General features: G+C 43.4%; 2 protein-coding genes across 4 annotated transcripts in view; one reads left to right on the forward strand and one right to left on the reverse strand.

The window, feature by feature from the left end:
• Nucleotides 1–9,876, reverse strand: part of ARL15 (ARF like GTPase 15) — a 552,301-nt gene extending 542,425 nt beyond the window's left edge. For all 3 annotated transcript variants that reach the window (XM_078445526.2, XM_078445524.2, XM_078445522.2), the window contains exon 1: nt 9,554–9,876. The gene's annotated coding sequence lies outside the window, so the exon portion shown is untranslated. The remainder of the gene's footprint in view (nt 1–9,553) is intronic.
• Nucleotides 9,877–10,024: 148 nt separating this feature from the next.
• The window catches only part of SNX18 (sorting nexin 18), a 29,742-nt gene continuing 19,964 nt past the window's right edge, over nt 10,025–19,802 (forward strand). Inside the window, exon 1 of the mRNA XM_060637668.3 lies at nt 10,025–11,867. Coding sequence (XP_060493651.1) covers nt 10,247–11,867 — 1,621 coding nt within the window. The 5' untranslated portion in view covers nt 10,025–10,246. The remainder of the gene's footprint in view (nt 11,868–19,802) is intronic.

The following is a 19,802-nucleotide window of genomic DNA, read 5'->3' on the forward strand; positions in this document are numbered from 1 at the left end:
ACATCCTAATCATAGCACACAGCATGTAGTTTCCATGAGCGCCAATTTCACCAGCCAGCTCCATGAGGGATAAAGCGGGATCTTCTTTATACCCTGATGCCTATTTGCTTGATGGAAGGAAGCTAGCAAAGAAGGAAGAACAGACTGGCAGATATTCTGTAGGAAATGTCCAGAACATATTTGGAAATGAGTATGGAGCTTACAAGAGGGCTATGGCAGACAGAGATCTGAATTATCCATGGTGATGCCACTGGGGTGATCATTCTCACTCTGGAAAATGTGTGAGGGACAAACTCTTCTAGGTGTATAGGGGCTGAGATGGGAGACAGTCCTGGGTATGAGACAGCAAAGAGAGTGGGGACTGTGATGAATTAGCAACAACAGCCGTGTCGAAAGGGGATAAGGTATAGCTGCTATGCAGAAGTACTGGCCCACTGTAGCCAGATCTTCTGACTTTTTTCTCCAAAAGGAGCCAGAAATCCCTATTTTTTAATGAGTGAGAAGTCTCCCACATTTTAAACTAAACACTGGGCCATATTCAGGCAGTGGCTTGGCAATTTGTGACACCTGGTATAAAACATTAAGAAAAGCAGACTTACAAACTATGACACTGCATATATATTGATGATGGGAAGAAAAACAGGCCACAATTCAAAAGGGGGACAGAAAAGATCTACAAGAACATGCTCATTAGTCACTAGCTGAGTTAATCTAGGAAACATATTTGAGGAAAGAGGACAATTTATAAAGAAGGCTGTCAAGTAATGAATATTGGATCAGGTCCTTAGTCTGATTTTGGAGTAGGAATGAGCTCTGTGAAAGAGGTCCAGTATTGAAAAATGAGGAATTTCTTTAATAGTCTGATTTTGGAGTAGGAATGAGCTCTGTGAAAGAGGTCCAGTATTGAAAAATGAGGAATTTCTTTAATAGTAGTAGATAAATTTTTAGAGACTTGGGGTACAGTCTCAGCTATACATATCACTACAGAAATGAACATCATAAAATCCAAGTGTGAAAATATGTCCAAGTCACCTCAACAATGAATCACACCATTTAATAAATTAATTTTAATCATTAGACAATACTTTAAATTATATTAAAATTAATTTTATACCATGAGCATTGTGTGAACTTATGAACATAATATGGACTTATTTCATTAAATCCAGTTAAGATCACATGAAGTGATTTTTTTTACTCCCATTTTTCAGACTAAGAAACTAAGGTTGAGAAAGGTTCATTTGTTCATTCATTTATTCACTCAGTTGACAAATATTTATTGGATTTAAAACATTTTTTAATGTTTACTTTGGGAGAGAGAGGGAGAGAGAGAGAGGGCACGAGCCTGAGTGGAGGAGGGGTAGAGAGCAAGGGAGAGAGAGAGAATCCCAACCAGGCTCTGTGCTGCCAGCACAGGACCCAACTCCGGGATCGATCTCATGGACCATGAGATCGTGACCTGAGCGAAAATCAAGAGTCAGACCCTTAACCAACTGAGCCACCCAGGTGCCCCTAACATTTATTTGATTTACTATGCTGGGCATACAGTACTGCACAAAGAAGACAAAATCCCTGTCCTCAAAGAATTTTAATCCTTGTGAAACCAAGTAGACACAGAAGTACAGTAAGTAGCCTTCCTTTCAGACATGGCGCTTTCTTTGAATCCAGGCCTTCTATTAATTCTCAGCTACAAAGCTTCCAGCAAGCAGCCAATACTCTTTAATAATAACAGTTTTACAGAGCCAGCAGGGGGCAGACCTATGACTCAGACAATGAAAGTTCTGAGGACAGCTAAGTAGTCACTGGCCTGCTTCCCAGCCACGTGATCTCAGCTGAGCTCCCTCTGCAGTTGGATTTCCTGCCCTGTGGTCCTGCCCTGTGACACTAGAGATGATAATACCTGCTCTGTCCATGGAAGAGTTGCAGTGAAAATACAGCAGGAAATAAGATTTTAAGAGGTGAAAGTTCTTATGAAATCCTATGTATATATTTGTATAATGCTTGGTATATTATACAAAAAACTTTCAAGTAAATATAAATACAGTGTAATTTGTAATACTATACAAATAGCCAAATGCAAATATAAATCAACCAATGGTGAAATTCCCAGCAATTTCAGAAAATCTGGAGTATTGTTCTGGATTGTTGAGTTAGCTTTAAGATTGCTAATGTAACGAGAAATGTCATTTAATTGCCTTAGAAGCATTTCATTATAGCTGGACACAGAGGGGCAGAGGCAAACAGACCCAGATACATGAAGAGTTACTGAGAAGAGCTGACCTCCAGGGAGGAAAGTCACTGAAGAAGTATTTGTTAATTGCCTACCATGTCTGTTTTATTCATTGCCGTATTGTCAGTGCCTGGGACAAACTTCCTGCTCTGAAAATGTTTGCATTCCAACAAGGGAGACAATTACTATATAGATGTGTTTATGGTAGGTAGAAAGTGCTACACAGAAAAGAAGCACTGAATGATGGTGGGGGGGTGGAAGGGAGAGAGCAAGTATTAGGATAATTAAAGCCAGCTGCATCAATAAACAAATCATGCAATCTCAGTGGCTGAACCAACAAAGGTTTCTCTTCTCATAAAGTCTGATTGGTGTCGGTGACTCAGGGACCTAGGCCGTCTCCACCTTACTTCTGGGTTCTCCAAGGCAGAAGAAGAAAGGAGGGATAGAGGAGCTACACTGATTCTGAATAAAGTGAAAATGCAGCGTGGTGGATCTCAGGGGGAAGAAGATTCCAGACAGAAAAAGCAAGCAAACAAACAAAAAACATCAAGGACAAAACCTGAGGCAAGTTCTGGTGTCTGGTCTGACATGTAAGAAGCTTAGAAGTTGTTACTCCATTCTCAGGAGGAGTAAAAAGACGAACAAACTGAAAAAAATCAAATATTCTTAGATTCATAAGAGAAATGAAGTTGCAGCACAAACCACTACATCCATATTGGAGAGACCAACAGATGAATATAGAGAATCACACCTTGGCAGAGCAGAAGCCTCTGTAGGAAACAGTGTTGGGGTGGGAACATCTGAATTGTAATTGATGAATTGCTGGAGGACCCGTGCGGACAACTCAGAGTTAAAAACTCCGGGGAGACCCAGCCATTAGAGAGTCCCCACATTTTTGTGAGTTTTACCTCCTGGATCTCTACCAGGTCCTCACAGTGAATACTGGAGAAAAATCCTCTACTGCTTTTGGCAGGGGAAGGGGAAAAGAAACCATTTTTAAACATGCTAGAGCATTGTGTTCTTCTAACAAGGTGCGACCTCAGGAGAAACTATTTAACCTGAGCCTAACCTGCTGGGATTTTAGTAGGGCCTAACTGATCTAGAGGAAAGGAAATCTCCAACTCCAGCACACTCTAACCACCCTGTCCCACTTAATGGAAGAGGAAAAAAAAAAAAAAAAAGCCCTGAAAAGTACACGTGAAGTTCACAGGCCAGAGGCAGAGGCTCACTAAAGGCCCAACAATCACCATAAAATGCTTCCCTGCCCACTGTACCTTACCACACATAATAAAAGGCCTATTTCCAAAATTCCTCTTACCTAGCAAAATATGCCTGGCTATGAGGAAAATATTACAAGGCATACTAAAAGGCCAAAAAATAAAGTCAAACAAACAACAACAAAACAAACAAACCAACCAACCCCAAAGACACAGTTGGAAGAGAGAGCAAGTATCACAACCAGATTCATATATGCCAGGGATGTTGGAATTACCAGATCAGGAATTTAAAGCAACTGTGATTAATATGCTAAGGGCTCTAATGAATAAAGTAGACAACATGCAAGAATAAATGGAATGTAAACAGAGAGGTGGAAATTCTAAGACCCAAAAAGAAATGCTAGAGATCACTGTAACAGAAATGAAGCATGTTTCAATGGGCTTGTAGTAGATGGACATGACTGAGGAAAGAATCTCTGAGATTGAGGATATATCAATAGAAACCTCCAAAACTGAAAAGTATACGGAAAAAAAAAAAGGCTAAAAAAAGATAACCAGCATAGAATATCCAAGAACTTTGGGACAACTACAAAAAATGTAACATACATGTAATAGGAATAACAGGAGAGTAGAAAGAAGAAAACAGAAGAATTATTTAAAACAACAAATGAGAATTTCTTCAAATTAATGTCAGATACCAAACTATATATCCAGGAAGTTCAAAGAACACCAGACAAGACAAATACCAAAAAAAAAAAAAAAAACAACAAAACCCTACGCCTAGGCACATAATTTTAAACTACAGAAAATGAAAGAGTAAGAAAAAAATCCTAAAAGAAATCAAAGGAAAAAATATCTTACCTATAGAAGAGCAAAAATCAGAACTATATCTCACTTCTCCTCAGAAATGATGCAAGCAAGAGGAGAGTGGAGTCAAATATGTAAAGTGTTGAGAAAAAGAGCTACCAATTTAGAATTCTGTGCCATGGGAAATTAAGACTTTCTTAGACAAATAAAAATGGAAAGAATTTGTTGCCAGTAGATTTGCTTTGCAAGAAATGTTAGGAGTTCTTCAGGGAAAGGGAAAATGGTTAATAGATTAGAAACTCAGATCTACTTAAAGAAAGGAAGAACACTGGAGAAGGAATAAGTAAAGGTAAAATAAAATCTCCTATTTTTCTTAATTGATCTAACAAATAACTGCTCAAAATAGTAACAGCAGTGCTTTATTCAACTATGCATGTTTATGAGTGTGTATATGTGTGTGTGTGTGTATATATGTATATATATACACACACACTTATGTATGCTTATACATACATAAAATAAATGATATAAATAAATATGTATATATGTATATATATACACACACACACTTATGTGTGCTTATACATATTTTATACATAAAATAAATGATATCAATGTGACAAGGGGCCAGAAGAATTTGTATTATTTTGTCATCAGAGGGTACTCACACTACCTGTGAAGCAGTATAGTGTTAACTGAAAGCAGACTTGGATTACTTGTAATGCGTATTGCAAACTGTAGGCCAACTACTAAAAAAGAAGTTTAACTGATATGTAAGAAAGCAGAGAAAATGGAATCAATGCTTTTCGACATTATATTGGAAGTCCTAGCTAATGCAATAAAGAAAACCAAGAAAAAAAAGGCATACACATTGGGAAGAAATAAAACTCTCTTTGTGTGCAGATGACATGATTGGCTATGTAGAAATCCCCAAGAGAATCAACTAAACCCTCCTCCCACCCCTAGAGCTCAAAAGTGATTACAGCAAGGTTGCAGGATGCACAGTTAATATACAGAAGCCAATTGTTTTCCTACACATACTAGCAATGAACAAGTGGAATTAAAAGCACAATACCACTCACCTTAGCACCCTCTGAAAATGAAACACTTCGGTATAAATCTGACAAAATATGTAAAAGATCTATATGAGGAGAAACCAAAACTCTGACGAAAGAAATCAAAGCACTAAGTAAAAGGAGAGATATTCCAAGTACTTGGATAGGAAGATTCAAGATGTCAGCTCCTTCCAACTTGATCTGTAGATTCAATGTGATCCCAATCAAAATCCCAGCATTATTTTGTAGCTATCAACAAACTGATTATAAAGTTTACCTGGAGAGGCAAGAGACTCAGAATGGCCAAGACAATACTGAAGTAGAAGAACAAAGAGGGCTGACACTACTCAATTTTAAGTTTTACTCTATAATTTTTTAAAAATTTATTCATTCTGAGACAGACAGAGAGAGTGAGCAGGGGAGGGACAGAAAGAGAGGGAGAGAGAGAATCCCAAGCAGTCTCCACACTGTCAGCTCGGAGCCTGATATGGGGCTTGAACTTCCAAAATGTGAGATCATGATCTGAGCCAAAACCAAGAGTCGGATGCTTAACCGACTGAGCCACCCAGGCACCTGTAAGTCTTAACTCTAACGCTGAAGTAATCAAGACAGTGTGGTACCGGTGGAAAAATAGAGGGATCAATGGGACAGAATATAGAGCCCAGAAATAGATGCACACAAATATAGTCAACTGATCTTTGACAAAGGAGGAAAGGCAACACAAAGAGGCACAGATAGTCTTTTTGACAAATGGTGCTGGAGCAGCTGGGCATCTGCACGCAAAAATCAATCAATCAGTCTAGACACAGACCTTATACCTTCCACAAAAATTAACTCAAAATGGATCAGAGACTTCAATATGAAATGCAAAACTATAAAACTCCTAGAAGATAACAAGAAAACCTAAATGATGTTGGGTATGGCAATGACTTTTTAGTTATAATTCCAAAGCACTATCCATGAAATAAATAATTGATAAGCTGGACTACATTAAAATTAAAAACTTCTGCTTTGTAAAAGACAACATCAAGAGAATGAGAAGACAAGTCACAGACTGACAGCAATATTTACAAAAGACATCTGATAAAGGATTATTTTCCAAAATGTACACAATTTCTTTTTTTTCCAAAATGTACAAAATATTCTTAAAAGTCAATAATAAGGAAGCAAACAACTCAATTTAAAAATGGGCCAAAAATCTTAACAGACTACCTCACTGAGGAAGACATACAGGAACACCTGGGTGGCTCAGTCAGTTTAGTGACTGACTCTTGATTTTAGCTCAGGTCGTGATCTCATGGTAGGGAGATCAAGCCCCGCATCTGTTCCCGTGCTGAACGTGGAACCTGTTTAAGATTCTCTCTCTCTCTCTCTCTCTCTCTCTCTCTCTCTCTCCCTCTGCTCCCCTCCCCCATTCACACACACACACTCTCTCTAAAATTAAAAAAATTAATCATAAAAAAGATATACGGATGGCAAATAAGATGTCCTACATCATATGTCATCAGGGAAATGCAAATTAAAATGAGGTGCCACTACCCGCTTATCAGAATAGCCAAAATCCAGAACACTGACAATACTGATCCATTGCTGGTGGTAATGCAAAATGGTACAGTCACTTTGGAAGTTGGCAGTTCCTTACAAAACTAAACATACTCTTACCATGCAATCCAGTAATTGTATTCCTTGACATTTACCCAAAGGAGTTTAAAACTTATATCCACACAAAAACCTGCACTGGAGTGTTTATAGCAGCTTATTCATAATTGCCCCATTCTAGGAACAACCAAGATATTGTTCAGTTAGACAAATAATAAATAAACTGTGATACATACAGACAATGGAATATTATTAGGGCTAAGAATAAATGAGCTATCAAGCTATGAAAATACATGGAGGAGGCTTAAATGCATATTACCAAGTGAAAGAAGCCCATCTACAAAGGCTGCATACTGTATGATTCCAACTATATAACACCCTGGAAAAGGCAAAACCATGGAGACATTAAAAGGATCAGTGTTTGCCAGGGGTTAGGGAGGGAAGCAGAGATGAACAGGCAGAGCACAGAGGATTTTTAGGGCAGTGAAACTACTCTGTACGCTACTACAATCATAGATGTAGATACATGTCATTATACATTTGTCCAAGCCCATAAAATATACAACACCGAGAGTGAATCCTAATGTAAACTATGGGCTTTGAGGGATAAAGGTGTGGTAGTGTGGGTTTATCGATGGAAACCAATGCACCACTCTGATTGGCGATGTTGATAGTGAGGAGGGGCTATATGGAAAATCTCTCGTGCCTTCTGCTCAATTTTGCTATGAACCTAAAACTGCTCTAAAGAAATAAATCTGAGGCACAAATGTGCTTGGCTTGTTCCAGAAATAGCAAAGAAACCGCTGTGGTTTCACTCTAGTTGAAGAGAGGAATGGAAAGAGAAGCAAGGGCCAGGCCACCACATAAGGCCTCACAGGCCAAAGGAAGAAGTGTGAAGATACGGTCGTGTGGACCTATTTAGTGTCCCGGAATGATGTGTTTCTACAAACGCATAAGGAAATAGAAACAGTTGATGGTTATAAAAATGATTGTGTCAACTAAATTATGAATAGTCTCCATTTTCCAGAGAACTCTTTTAAAAATGTGTTGCTGTATCTACTTCCCTGAGTGCAGAGTTATAATTTTCTAACACTTGAGCACATTTTCTAAATATCCAAGACCCTAAGGAACTTTTCCTGTCACCCAGGAGCCACAGAGCCAGGGACCATGGATAGCCCGTTTCTCTCCTTCACCAAGCCTGATGCCTGGCCTCCCATCGGACTCCTGCCAACGGAATGCTTGTTTGTTCTGGAACTGCAAACAACCTCTGACATCCAGTAGTTCCTCAACTACTGTTTCTAAGGAGCAGCCCAACCAGACTTTAAAAGCCGTCACCTCGAAGTCCTGGAATTTTCACACCTGACATAGATTTTTAGTCTCTCTGTCTCAAAACCTGAAGCATTGCAAGTTTCGTGTTACTTTAGTGAACGCTTTAACCTAAAAAAGTAACTACCAGATGAATGGTAAGGGTGAAATTACACGTACTTATCCTAAATATGGTAGGTTAGCTTCTCACAGTTAACAAACAAAATCAATTGTATTGTAGATGTTCCGTAAATGTCGACTTCATGTTTCTGACCACATACATTGTTGACAATGAAATTCAATGACCTCTCTTGCTTACTGCAAGAAGGATCCTAACTCAGAGTCAACTAAAAATGTTGTAATTCAGAATTTGCTTACAGAATTGAATAAAGGTTTTTGCATTAGGGATAAACACTGTGGGAGTACTTCTGGTATACTGGGTTGGTGGTTTTGCGCAAGATGCTTAGAATACCACAGCCCTTCCTCACAATACTTGTAAACTCTTCTGGCCCGTTTCCCAGATTTGCTTGAAAAGGGTCAGAGGACAGGCTGAAATTAATGACATACGAATGCTGAATCCCAGTTAGAGGTGTCTTTAAAGGAATCATTAGGCTAGACTTAATAAAAGGGGACTATGAGAAGAAAAAACTTGGGGCAAATTATACACTGAAGGAAAAGAAGATGTGAAACAAGGCAACTTCAGAGATGGGAGCTGATTAGTATCTCGGGAAGTGAGTTTTCTTTTTTGAATCTACGTATCTTAAAGATAATATAAATACAGTGAGACAGAGATGAATGGACACAGATGGTCACTGATCTCAGATTAGGAGTAGGGGTGTGAACATGAGGGTCCGTTCTGGTGCTATGCCCTGGGACTGTGGTTTTAGGACCCCATTCTCTTTATGAAGGAGAACGGGGCTTTTGCTTTCCCAAACAGCAGTTAACATTAGCAACAGCAGCAACAAACACCTGACTGTGCTCCCCATGTATAGTACTCGCCATATACTAATCCCTCTGTTTCATGTTCCCCATCTGTAAAGTAGGGATTACATGATTATCGAATCCCCACAACAACCTTAGGAGGGAGGGAGGTTCAGTGAGTGACTTGCTCAAGGTCATAAGCTAGGTAGTGTCAGAAAGCGAATTCGAACCCAGTAGCCTGACTCGGAAGTGTAAACTCTCATTCCCCGCACTACGTGAGGCTCAGGGAGCAGACGGGACATATGCAAAATGCCAGCTCTCCCTGCAGACGTATTTTACTGGAAACTCTCCCGCCCTGATGCCTCTCTTCCCACACCACCCTTAGCCTCTTCATTTGTCAGGCACAACACCTTCCTTACTTTGCTCTTGTCATTCTTCTCCCCTTCTTGCCAGAAGGTTCCAGCGGGTGGAAGACGAAAGGGAGCTGACAGCCCCCGGCACAGGCATCTTGTTTTCCTCTTAGTGCCGTCGCTAATATTCACTGAAACTCCTTTACTAGATGTGTGGTTCAGTTATTCTAGAAGCATTCACTGAGCGCTCAGAGTGGGAACGTTCGTCAGGAACGCAAATATTAATTTACTTTCTAGGATACGGTTTTTTGTTTGTTTTTTTTTTTACCTAAGAGCCTAAACATCTCAGACAATTCACTTCTTTCTGAGTGGAAATCTTCGCCCTGCGCCTCACGGCTCAGGGCCCGCCTGAAGGGGGCAGTGGCGGCCGCCGAGTAGGCTCCGCCGGCAGGCGCGGCGGCTCGGCCATCGCTTGCTCTCGCCTGGCGCGCGGCTCTCGGCCGTGGATTAGCGCAGCTGGGGACGTGGGAGGCCGCGGGCCCCGCCCCCGGCCGGCGGCGGCGGCGGCGGCCCAGCGCGGCAGTCGGCGCTGCGAGCCGAGCGACGCGGAGGGCGCGACCGGCGGGCCGGGGCGCGGAGCTGCGCGCTATCTTTTGGCCTCCACTTCGCGCGCCGGGGCGCGGGCGACACCGCGGGTCCTTTCGGCCGGCCCCGGGCTCGCGGCGCCGGGAGTCGGCGGCCGCCCGCCGGGACGCCGGGACCATGGCGCTGCGCGCCCGGGCGCTGTATGACTTTAGGTCGGAGAACCCGGGCGAGATCTCGCTGCGGGAACACGAGGTGCTGAGCCTGTGCAGCGAACAGGACATCGAGGGCTGGCTCGAGGGGGTCAACAGCCGCGGCGACCGTGGCCTCTTCCCGGCCTCGTACGTGCAGGTGATCCGCGCCCCTGAGCCCGGCCCGGCGGGCGACGGGGGTCCGGGAGCTCCAGCTCGCTACGCCAACGTGCCGCCCGGCGGCTTCGAGCCCCTGCCCGCCGCGCCGCCCGCCTCCTTCAAGCCGCCGCCCGACGCCTTCCAGCCGCTGCTGCAACCGCAGCAGGCGCCACCGCCGAGCACCTTCCAGCCGCCGGCTGCGGGCTTCCCGTACGGCGGGGGCGCCCTGCAGCCGTCGCCTCAGCAGCTCTACGGCGGCGGCTACCAGGCCAGCCAGGGCAGCGACGATGACTGGGACGACGAGTGGGACGACAGCTCCACGGTGGCCGACGAGCCCGGCGCGCTGGGCAGCGGCGCGTACCCAGACCTCGACGGCTCGTCGTCCGCGGGCGGCGCGGCCGGCCGCTACCGCCTGTCTACGCGCTCCGACCTGTCACTGGGCTCCCGCGGCGGCCCGGCACCTCCGCAGCACCACGCGTCGGGGGCCAAGAGCTCGGCTACTGTAAGCCGCAACCTCAACCGCTTTTCCACGTTCGTCAAGTCGGGCGGTGAGGCCTTCGTGCTGGGCGAAGCATCGGGCTTCGTGAAGGACGGGGACAAGCTGTGCGTGGTGCTGGGGCCCTACGGCCCAGAGTGGCAGGAGAACCCTTACCCCTTCCAGTGCACCATCGACGACCCCACCAAACAGACCAAGTTCAAGGGCATGAAGAGCTACATCTCCTACAAGCTGGTGCCCACGCACACGCAGGTGCCGGTGCACCGGCGCTACAAGCACTTCGACTGGCTGTACGCGCGTCTGGCGGAGAAGTTCCCTGTCATCTCGGTGCCCCACCTGCCTGAGAAGCAGGCCACGGGCCGCTTTGAGGAGGACTTCATCTCCAAGCGCAGGAAGGGCCTGATCTGGTGGATGAACCACATGGCCAGCCACCCGGTGCTGGCGCAGTGCGACGTCTTCCAGCACTTCCTGACGTGCCCCAGCAGCACGGATGAGAAGGCCTGGAAACAGGGCAAGAGGAAGGCCGAGAAGGATGAGATGGTGGGCGCCAACTTCTTCCTGACCCTGAGCACGCCCCCCGCCGCTGCCCTCGACCTGCAGGAGGTGGAGAGCAAGATTGATGGCTTCAAGTGCTTCACCAAGAAGATGGACGACAGCGCGCTGCAGCTCAACCACACGGCCAACGAGTTCGCCCGCAAGCAGGTGACGGGCTTCAAGAAGGAGTATCAGAAGGTGGGCCAGTCCTTCCGCGGCCTCAGCCAGGCCTTTGAGCTGGACCAGCAGGCCTTCTCCGCCGGCCTGAACCAGGCCATCGCCTTCACCGGAGATGCCTACGACGCCATTGGCGAGCTCTTTGCCGAGCAGCCCAGGCAGGACCTGGACCCCGTCATGGACCTGTTAGCGCTGTATCAGGGGCACCTGGCCAACTTCCCCGACATCATCCACGTTCAGAAAGGTAAAGCCTGGCCGTTAGAGCAGATGGTCTGGAATGTGTTGTTGAGGCTGAAAGGGCCTCTGATTTGGACAGAAACACCAGTCTCTGTTTCAGACTGGTGTTCTATGGGTTGGGAATCAAGAAGAGATGTGGACAGCTGGCCTGATTTTCTGAGTGTATGATGGATTGTGGGCAGGTAGCTGCCTCCTTAAAGAAATTCCAGACAGGGAGTGGGTACTCTTCAGAGAAAGTTCTGAGAGTACTTTTTATGACAGTGCTATCATTTTCGAGTTGAATGGTTGGGTAATGAGCTTCTGGGATCTGTAATCTTGTACCTAGGGTAGAATTAGAAGAGGACCCAAACCATGTTAGGCATCCATTTGAACACTGCAGGGTCACTTACTTAGTGATGGGTTTCAGGAAGCATGGAGATAATGGGGGAAGAACGGATATCTGCAAATAAAGTAAGCCCCGTATCTTCCTTCCACACCTCTCAATCCCTAGTTTGGCGGAGGAATTATAATCAATTTTCTGAGGGTTCTAGCTGGGGCAGTTTAAGAATGTCTTGCCTAGGCTTCTTGCAACCTTTGTAGAATGAGGTTTAAAAAAAAGGCTCACTCTAATTTCAGGAAGTTTTTTCTCTTTAACATTTAGTCATTTTTGAGAGCCAGAGTGTGAGTGGGGGAGGGGCACAGAGAGCCCAGAGCCAGAGACACAGAATCCGAAGCAGGCTCCAGGCTCTGAGCTGTCAACACAGAGCCCGATGTGGGGCTCGAACCCATGAAACCATGAGATCATGACCTGAGCCAAAGTCGGACATTTAACCTACTGAGCCACCCAGGTGCCCCTAATTTCAGGAAGTTTTACGAAAATCTCTTTAAGCTCAGTCATTTTGAATTCGGAGTCTATTAACTGACTGAAGGTAAAAGAGTATCATCTAGGAAAACTATGTAGGGAAACTACAAAGAATGCACAGCATCTGAGTATCACGTCTGAGGGCGGTGTTCCTGGCTTCCCAGTGAGTTAGCTGCCCAACTCTCAGAGCTTGTTTCATTATTGTAAGTTGTTAGTGTCCCTAATTTTTGTTAAAGCACTAACCTTTGCAGATTATTTTCTTAGAAAATAAATTAGAACCGTCAAGCTTGGAGAAAATGGGGAGGTGTTGGAGTTAGGGAGGTGGTCTTGCCGGTAAATATCTTCTGTTCAGTGTGGCATTTGTGGCGGGGAGGGAGTTACCTAATCTGACTTCCTGTGATGTTGGAAACCTCCTTGGGTCGTGAGGTCTGGCCTTCAGTAAGGAGGTGCTTACCGCCTTTCTAGGTGCACCAGTCCAATTATGAACAGCCCCGATCTTTGACATATTCTTCCTTACATTGAACTAAAATTTGCCTCTCTTGTTTGTCTTTGTGTTCCCTAGACCCACAGAAAGTTGTTCTATTCCTCAACATATTGGCCCTTTACACTTTTGGAGACAGAAGTCTTGCTTCCTTCCCTTCCCTGTGCTGTTCTTCCCTCCGCCGCCTTCCAAGTGTGTGACTAATCTTCTCACCCACCAAGGAGGGGATCCTTCCAAATCCTTGAATTTGTCCTTGGTCCTGCTAAAATGCAGTATTCTGAAACATCTGCAGTACTGATTTTGGTAGAGAATAGTAGCTTTCTTGGCAATTTACATTTTGTAAATGCAATCTAAGATTGAGGTAGCTATTTGAACAACCATATTGGACCTGCATCTATATTCCTTATGCCTTTTTTTGTGTGTAAATTGCTGTGAATCCTTGACTTTCTGGCTGGTGCTGGTGGGACTGACTCTTTGAGCCTTTCGTGCAAGACCTTATATTTAAATACCATTGTGTTATATCAACCTGGACCCATGCTGCCTTTTTACATATTTTGTGAGTTTATGCAAATTGTTGGTAAATAGTTGAAAGGGTGGAGGCAGGTACAGTCATCTGCAGGCGGACGCAGGTGACTGGCTGCTACAGGGTGGCATTCACTGGCTTTACTGTCCTTCAGACCACACACAGCCTTGTCAAACGCCCTGCTGTTGAAACTATTAGAAAAGGTATGGTATTTGTTCTGAGGTCTATTATGAGTTTACAGCAGTAGTTTTTGTAGTTTATCAAACTATAGTTTACTTTTTTCAAATCCTAGAATTAAAACTGTAATCTATTTCTGGGGATTTGAGAAACTTTTTTCATTAAAACCAGTACCATTTTATGTTGTCTAAACAGATTCAACGGCACTAAACATAATCCTTAGGAAGTTCAGAAAGAAAATCAGTTAATATTAGTAAGTATAGTTTGTTTCTGCTGTAGCCTTCGTGTGTAACGTACAGGGAATGTGTGTCCCTAGGTGGCAGGTCTTTAGAATGTACTGCTATTTAAAGCTATAGTGTGCGATGCAGGAGGCTAAAAAGCATTTGCTTACGACCAGTTTTTATCAAGGATGCTTGTGTATCAAGGATGCTAGTGTTGGCAATTTTTAGGAATACAGATGAGACAAATTTCGTAAGTCATGTTAAAGCTTTTTGAACATGTTCTGGATGTTCAGAACTTGTGGCTGTAAAAAGCAGCTCAACCCTCTCCTCCACCGCGCCCCCCCCCCCCCCCCCTTAACTACACAGTTGCTGTTGGAATGAGTCTTTTTTAGTCTGAGCACTTGGGGACTTTGTTTACAGGTTGGTTTTCTTTTTTCCCCCTCTAAGGTCTCAGAGTATAATCACATCAAAGATTTTACTGTAACTTTTGAGAGGAGAACCAAAAGAAGAAAAAAAAATGATAAAAATCTTTAAGCAGTTTAAACAGTCTTTTGTTTTAAGTATGTGGTTCTAAGTTCATAGTTCAACCTAGGGAGAAACTTAAAAATTCAAAATAATTATTTCAACACTTAAGCCCTCATTGTTTACAGGAAGAGAAAAGCAGTTTCAGTTCTTCTACATTTTACACGTTCTAATCATATTAGGTCCACATTCAGATGAGACAGAAATGATTAGAAAGTGCTTTTTTAATTACTAACACAGTTAAGAAGGGGAGTTAAGTTTTTTCCCCCTTAATTCCTGGGGGGAAAGGACAGGAACATTAGTCTCCTCTGAGCTTTTTTCTTATCCGGGAGACTGCTGTGGTCAGCTTTTCCAGTGTTCCAAACCTGTGGTATTCGATGCTGGGTCTGTGAGCCACATATGGCTATTTAAATTTAATGAAAATAAAATAAAATAGTATAAATCAGTTCCTTAATCACACTAGCTCTGGTTCATGTGCTTTGTAGCTAGTGGCCTGCACATTAGACAACAGATACAGAACAGGCCATTTTCATCACTGCTGAAGGTTCTATTAGACAGTGTTGTGCTAAACAGTGGGCCGTGGTTTAACTGCCAGTCCTTTCAAATTTCTCCAGTAAGCTGATGATCTTTGCACATACTCTTCAGATAGTTTTCTTTTTACTTGGCATCCCGTCCTTTCCATGTTAAGTAATAAAAACTGGGAGGGGAAGCAGGCCCTGCTAGACCCCTCTCTACGGAACTTCCCAGGCACTCAGTCAGTGAGTAATATTTCTGTGGTGTGAGGATGTTCATCTGCTCTGCATCCTGCCTTCATCTCCCATTCAGAAAATATAACTGGTATCAGAGTGGACGTCTGAGACTAGGGAGGAACCAGCTCCAGAACGAGGGTGGAAAACTCAGATACTCTTAAATGTGGTGGACTGGCATTTTTCTGACTATACTTAGTACTGAAACCATTGCTTAAACTTAATAATGGTTTTAGTGTAAGCACTTCCTGCAAAAGCGAAGAAAGCCATATGGTTTCTTTAGCTAAAAGAGAATTCTAGAGTTCTAATGTTTTTTCATCAACTAATGGAGTCTTAGGTAAACAGACAATTTTGGTTAATGGAGTCAAGCATAGGAAGAAGGCAGTTTGCTGTAGTCTGAAGTACAGTAGATGGGAATTCAGAATATGTTTGAATGTTGCTCATATTTTGCTCTGTCTTAACAGGAGTCCCTTAAATTCTTTGTTCATAGGCCGCTCATTGATTCCTGGCTAGTCACATGTCTGTCACTGCCCAGCTTTGTAACCCTGTGGTCTGATTTTCTTTTTTTGAAATGGTAGCATTTTATCTCCTCTTTATCCTCCCTGCCATAGTATGCTTTTATAATGCTGATGTTGGTGAGCTGGGTGGTACAGAGAGTCTCTTCACTGTCAGTTTCTTAGCTTATTCTGTTCTGTTTCCAAAGATATGATTAATCCCTAATGTTTAATAAAGCTTTCTCTGGATGGCAGTGAGTTGCTGTGGTTTTAAAAGCTTTAGGCTTATCTCCTGGGGAATACTGTGAAAGGGAAAGTGTGGTGAAAAGTGTGGGCTTCATCTTTATTTATGAATATGGACTAGGTACTGGGAGGGAAGCACTTGAAGAGAAATTTCTTGATTCCTGAGAAAAGATATGTCACGTAAAAGTGATTTGTTGGTAAAATGTCGTGTGAGTCTGTGAAGCAGGGTGGCTGAGCTAGGTAACAAACAGGCAGGCAGTCCTGTTTTCTGTACTCTCAAATTAAATATGCAGGGTCCACATTGCTCTCTGTAAATGTTCCAGATGGCGCCTTCTTTTCAACAAAAAATAGCCCCAGGACCTCAGGAATGGTACACCAGTAGTGGGCCTTATCAGTCTTGTGGGGTAGAGTTTCACCATTGTGCTTCCTTTCACCACGCGTAGGGTCCGTCTTATGTCCCTCAGACATTAATTAAAGATAGCTAGAGTCCTGGCAGGGCACCCAAGGTAAGGCTGGGCCACAGTTAGCCCTTCCCTGTCTGCTCCCCATTCTCCTGTGGCTAAAAATAGAACTGAGAGGGTGGTGCCAGGAATATAGAGAAAAGGTCTAATAAGCGGGCTGTTTACAAATGCATCCTTGTTTTGAAACTTCTGGGCTGGAAATTGAGGTCATTCATTTTGTTTTGTTTTGTTTTGTTTTAGCCCCGTCTTCTTAATTGAACCCATTTCTCCTCTCCCCTACTTACACCTCCAGCTATTTTTTTTAAGGAGACTTCAGTTCTAGCCATAACCTTTGTCCCTGTCTGTATTTTCTTAATAAAAATGAGGTTGGTTACCTTTGGGGCTTTTGAAATAGATGCCTGAGTTCTTTGGTTAAAATGACAACGTGACTGGCCACAGATGGTCTTGGTCATGAAGCTAGATAGGGATACTGCTCAGATCACCCTGTCATTGGTTTCTCAGACTTCTTTTTGAGGCATGAATCCTTGAAATTACACTGGGGAATCCCAGTCTGTTAAGGCTGATGACGGCAGAATCAAAAAGAGGCAGGAACTTGCACTCCCACTCATGTTCCTCGGATAACTCTTGGAGTTCGTTGGACTTCCCTCTTAATTAGGAAATGTCATCCGCACAGTTTCCTGTCTGGTCATCTTAGGGTTTCCAAACATGAAGATCAGAACCCAAACTAGGAAGAAGTTCTGGGAGAAGGTGTCAATTCCCTTATGAACATGACACTTCTTTTAAATGATGATCTTTTTCTTCAGGCTGAATAAAAATTTCCTGCCATATTGTCCCAAAGCATTTTAAAACCAAAGTTTAATACCAAGTTAGATTTAATTTGCCATCTATTTCTGAAACTTTGTGATACCACCAACTAAATGATTGTCACAAATAAAATGGCACAGTAATGCTTAGCTCTTGTTTAGAGAGACTGTACTCCAAGGACCTGTACCATTTGTCACTATTTATAGAGCACAGACTAGAGTCACATCTGCAGGAAGGACAGATGGGACTTAGATCCTCACTGCGTTCTTTGACTGGTGGCAGAGAGGTAATGTGCTAGGTTACCGAGAGCCCTCCAAGGCAATGCAGAAGAGACGGGGCTGGCCCGAGTCTGTCAGGGGAGCTTAGCCCCACAAACAAAGGGTGCCCATGTCAAGGCAAGAGCCCATGTTCGGAGTCTCCTCACTGTGGGCCAGTATGGAATCTGGGGGGCTAGCGTGTGGATGTGAGGGGAGCTTTGGACAATGATTTTTACCTCTATGTCTCAGTTTTCTCATTGGTAAACTGGGAACGCTCCCTCCTAAGGTCATAAGGATGAAATGTTATGGTTCTCAGTAGTTATTACTAAATGCTTAATTTGAAAAATAGAAAGGACTTTTCAAATGGGAAACACTCTTCTTTAAAAGATAGTTCCAGTAATCTTCTCTTCCCTCTGGTAGCCTCCTGCCCCCAGAATTGCAGGCAAAAGTATAAAAACTATAAAAAGTCATTGGTATAGCAGTTAAGTATTGCATTTTAACATGGCTGTCCTGCATTGCACCCTAGAAGAAATGGTAACAGAAATGAAGGCCAGTGTTACTTGGAGTCAGTGGTTTGTGGTTCACTTTAAAGAGTTTGTGTAAATCGTTTCCTATCAGTAGCCACTCCCTTCTTCTAAATTACTTGTGTCCTTGCACAGATCACTTTGACGTTTCTGAGCTTCTGTTCCCTCATCTGTCAGTATGAGATTCATGATCTCCTAGGTGTTGCTTAATTGACTTAAAAAAAAAGTAACATCCGTACACTGAAAAGAAGATATTTAGAAAATATATGATGAACATGTAGGCATTGTTTCAGACGAGTTTCAATAGCATTCTATCTGCTTATGTTACTTTGTAACCTGCGAGCATGAAAATTCTTTATCAGCTGATGTGAAAGAAAATTTGTGCACTTCTAGTTCAGATCAACAAGCATAGATTGAGAGGGCTTAGCCTACCAGGTGCTGGGAATGTGAAAGTGATAAATACCTGGTCTACCTGCTGGCGAGAGCTCCCAGGTGTTTGGAGGCTGAGGTGTCATGGACAGCTGGAGAACAAGGGATGGAATTAGTAGGGCCACCAGAGAGAGAAATTGTGGTGGGTTTTTCCTGCTGTAAAATGTACTTCACTTTGAGTTCAAAATACTATCTCCTCTCCAAAAGTGGAAACAATCTTGTATTGTTGGTCTTGTATTTGTGGCTTGATTAAACTTTAGCGTGAATGAGTGTTAGTTCATTTGTCATTTCTACTCCTTTCCGTAGAATTTTTTTATCTGTCACTGTGATTGGACTTTCCTCTCCTGACAAGGAAATTTTATGTGTTATTTGCCAGGTAGCGAGATAGCAGTTAGGGAGGGGAGCCAAGATCTTAGATTTATTCAGAGTATCCTCTCAGAGATAAACCTGATTTTATTCAACAAATGTGCAAGTGCCCATCATAGGTCAGGCACTATTAAAGATGCTAGAATTGCCTCATTGGCCAAAACAAAGATCACCACCCTTGTGGAGCTTACATTCTAATTCTGGCAGGGTGGAGACACAGTGAAAAACCAGCACAGTAAGTACATTATAATGTATGTGGTAGGGGAAAACATAAAAGTGGAGCAGAGCGAGTATGCATGGGGGGGCAGAATGAAGTATAAATGAAAAAGGATGAATGAATGAAGAAGGATGATCAAAGTAGGCCTCACTGAGAAGGTGAGGTTTATTTTTTTTATTTTTTATTTTTTTGCTTTTATTTATTTACTTATTTAAAATATGAAATTTGTTGTCAGATTGGTTTCCATACAACACCCAGTGCTCATCCCAAGAGAAGGTGAGGTTTAAATGGAAGCCTGGAGGAGGTGAGGGAGTTAGCCAAACAGGTATCTGGGGGGAGAGCCTTTCAGGCAAAGGGTACAGCTAGAGCAAAGGGTACATCTAGAGCAGAGGTGTTAGGGTGGGTATGTGCCATCAGGCAGTAGGAGGCCAGGTGATGGAGCTAAGAGGATCTGGGTAGGAAATGAAGTCTTGCAACATTCAATTAGTAGGGCTTTGTACGTCATTGTCAGGGCTTGGAGTAAAAGCCCTAGTGAGATAGGAGCCATTGCAGGACTCTGAGCCAAGGAATGACATCCACCTGGACCTGTTAACAGACTTATTCCAGTTGCTGGTTGACAGTAGAATGGAGAGAAGG

This window comes from Panthera onca, chromosome A1, assembly GCF_046562875.1.
Source record: "Panthera onca isolate mPanOnc1 chromosome A1, mPanOnc1 haplotype 2, whole genome shotgun sequence".
NCBI lineage: Eukaryota > Metazoa > Chordata > Mammalia > Carnivora > Felidae > Panthera > Panthera onca.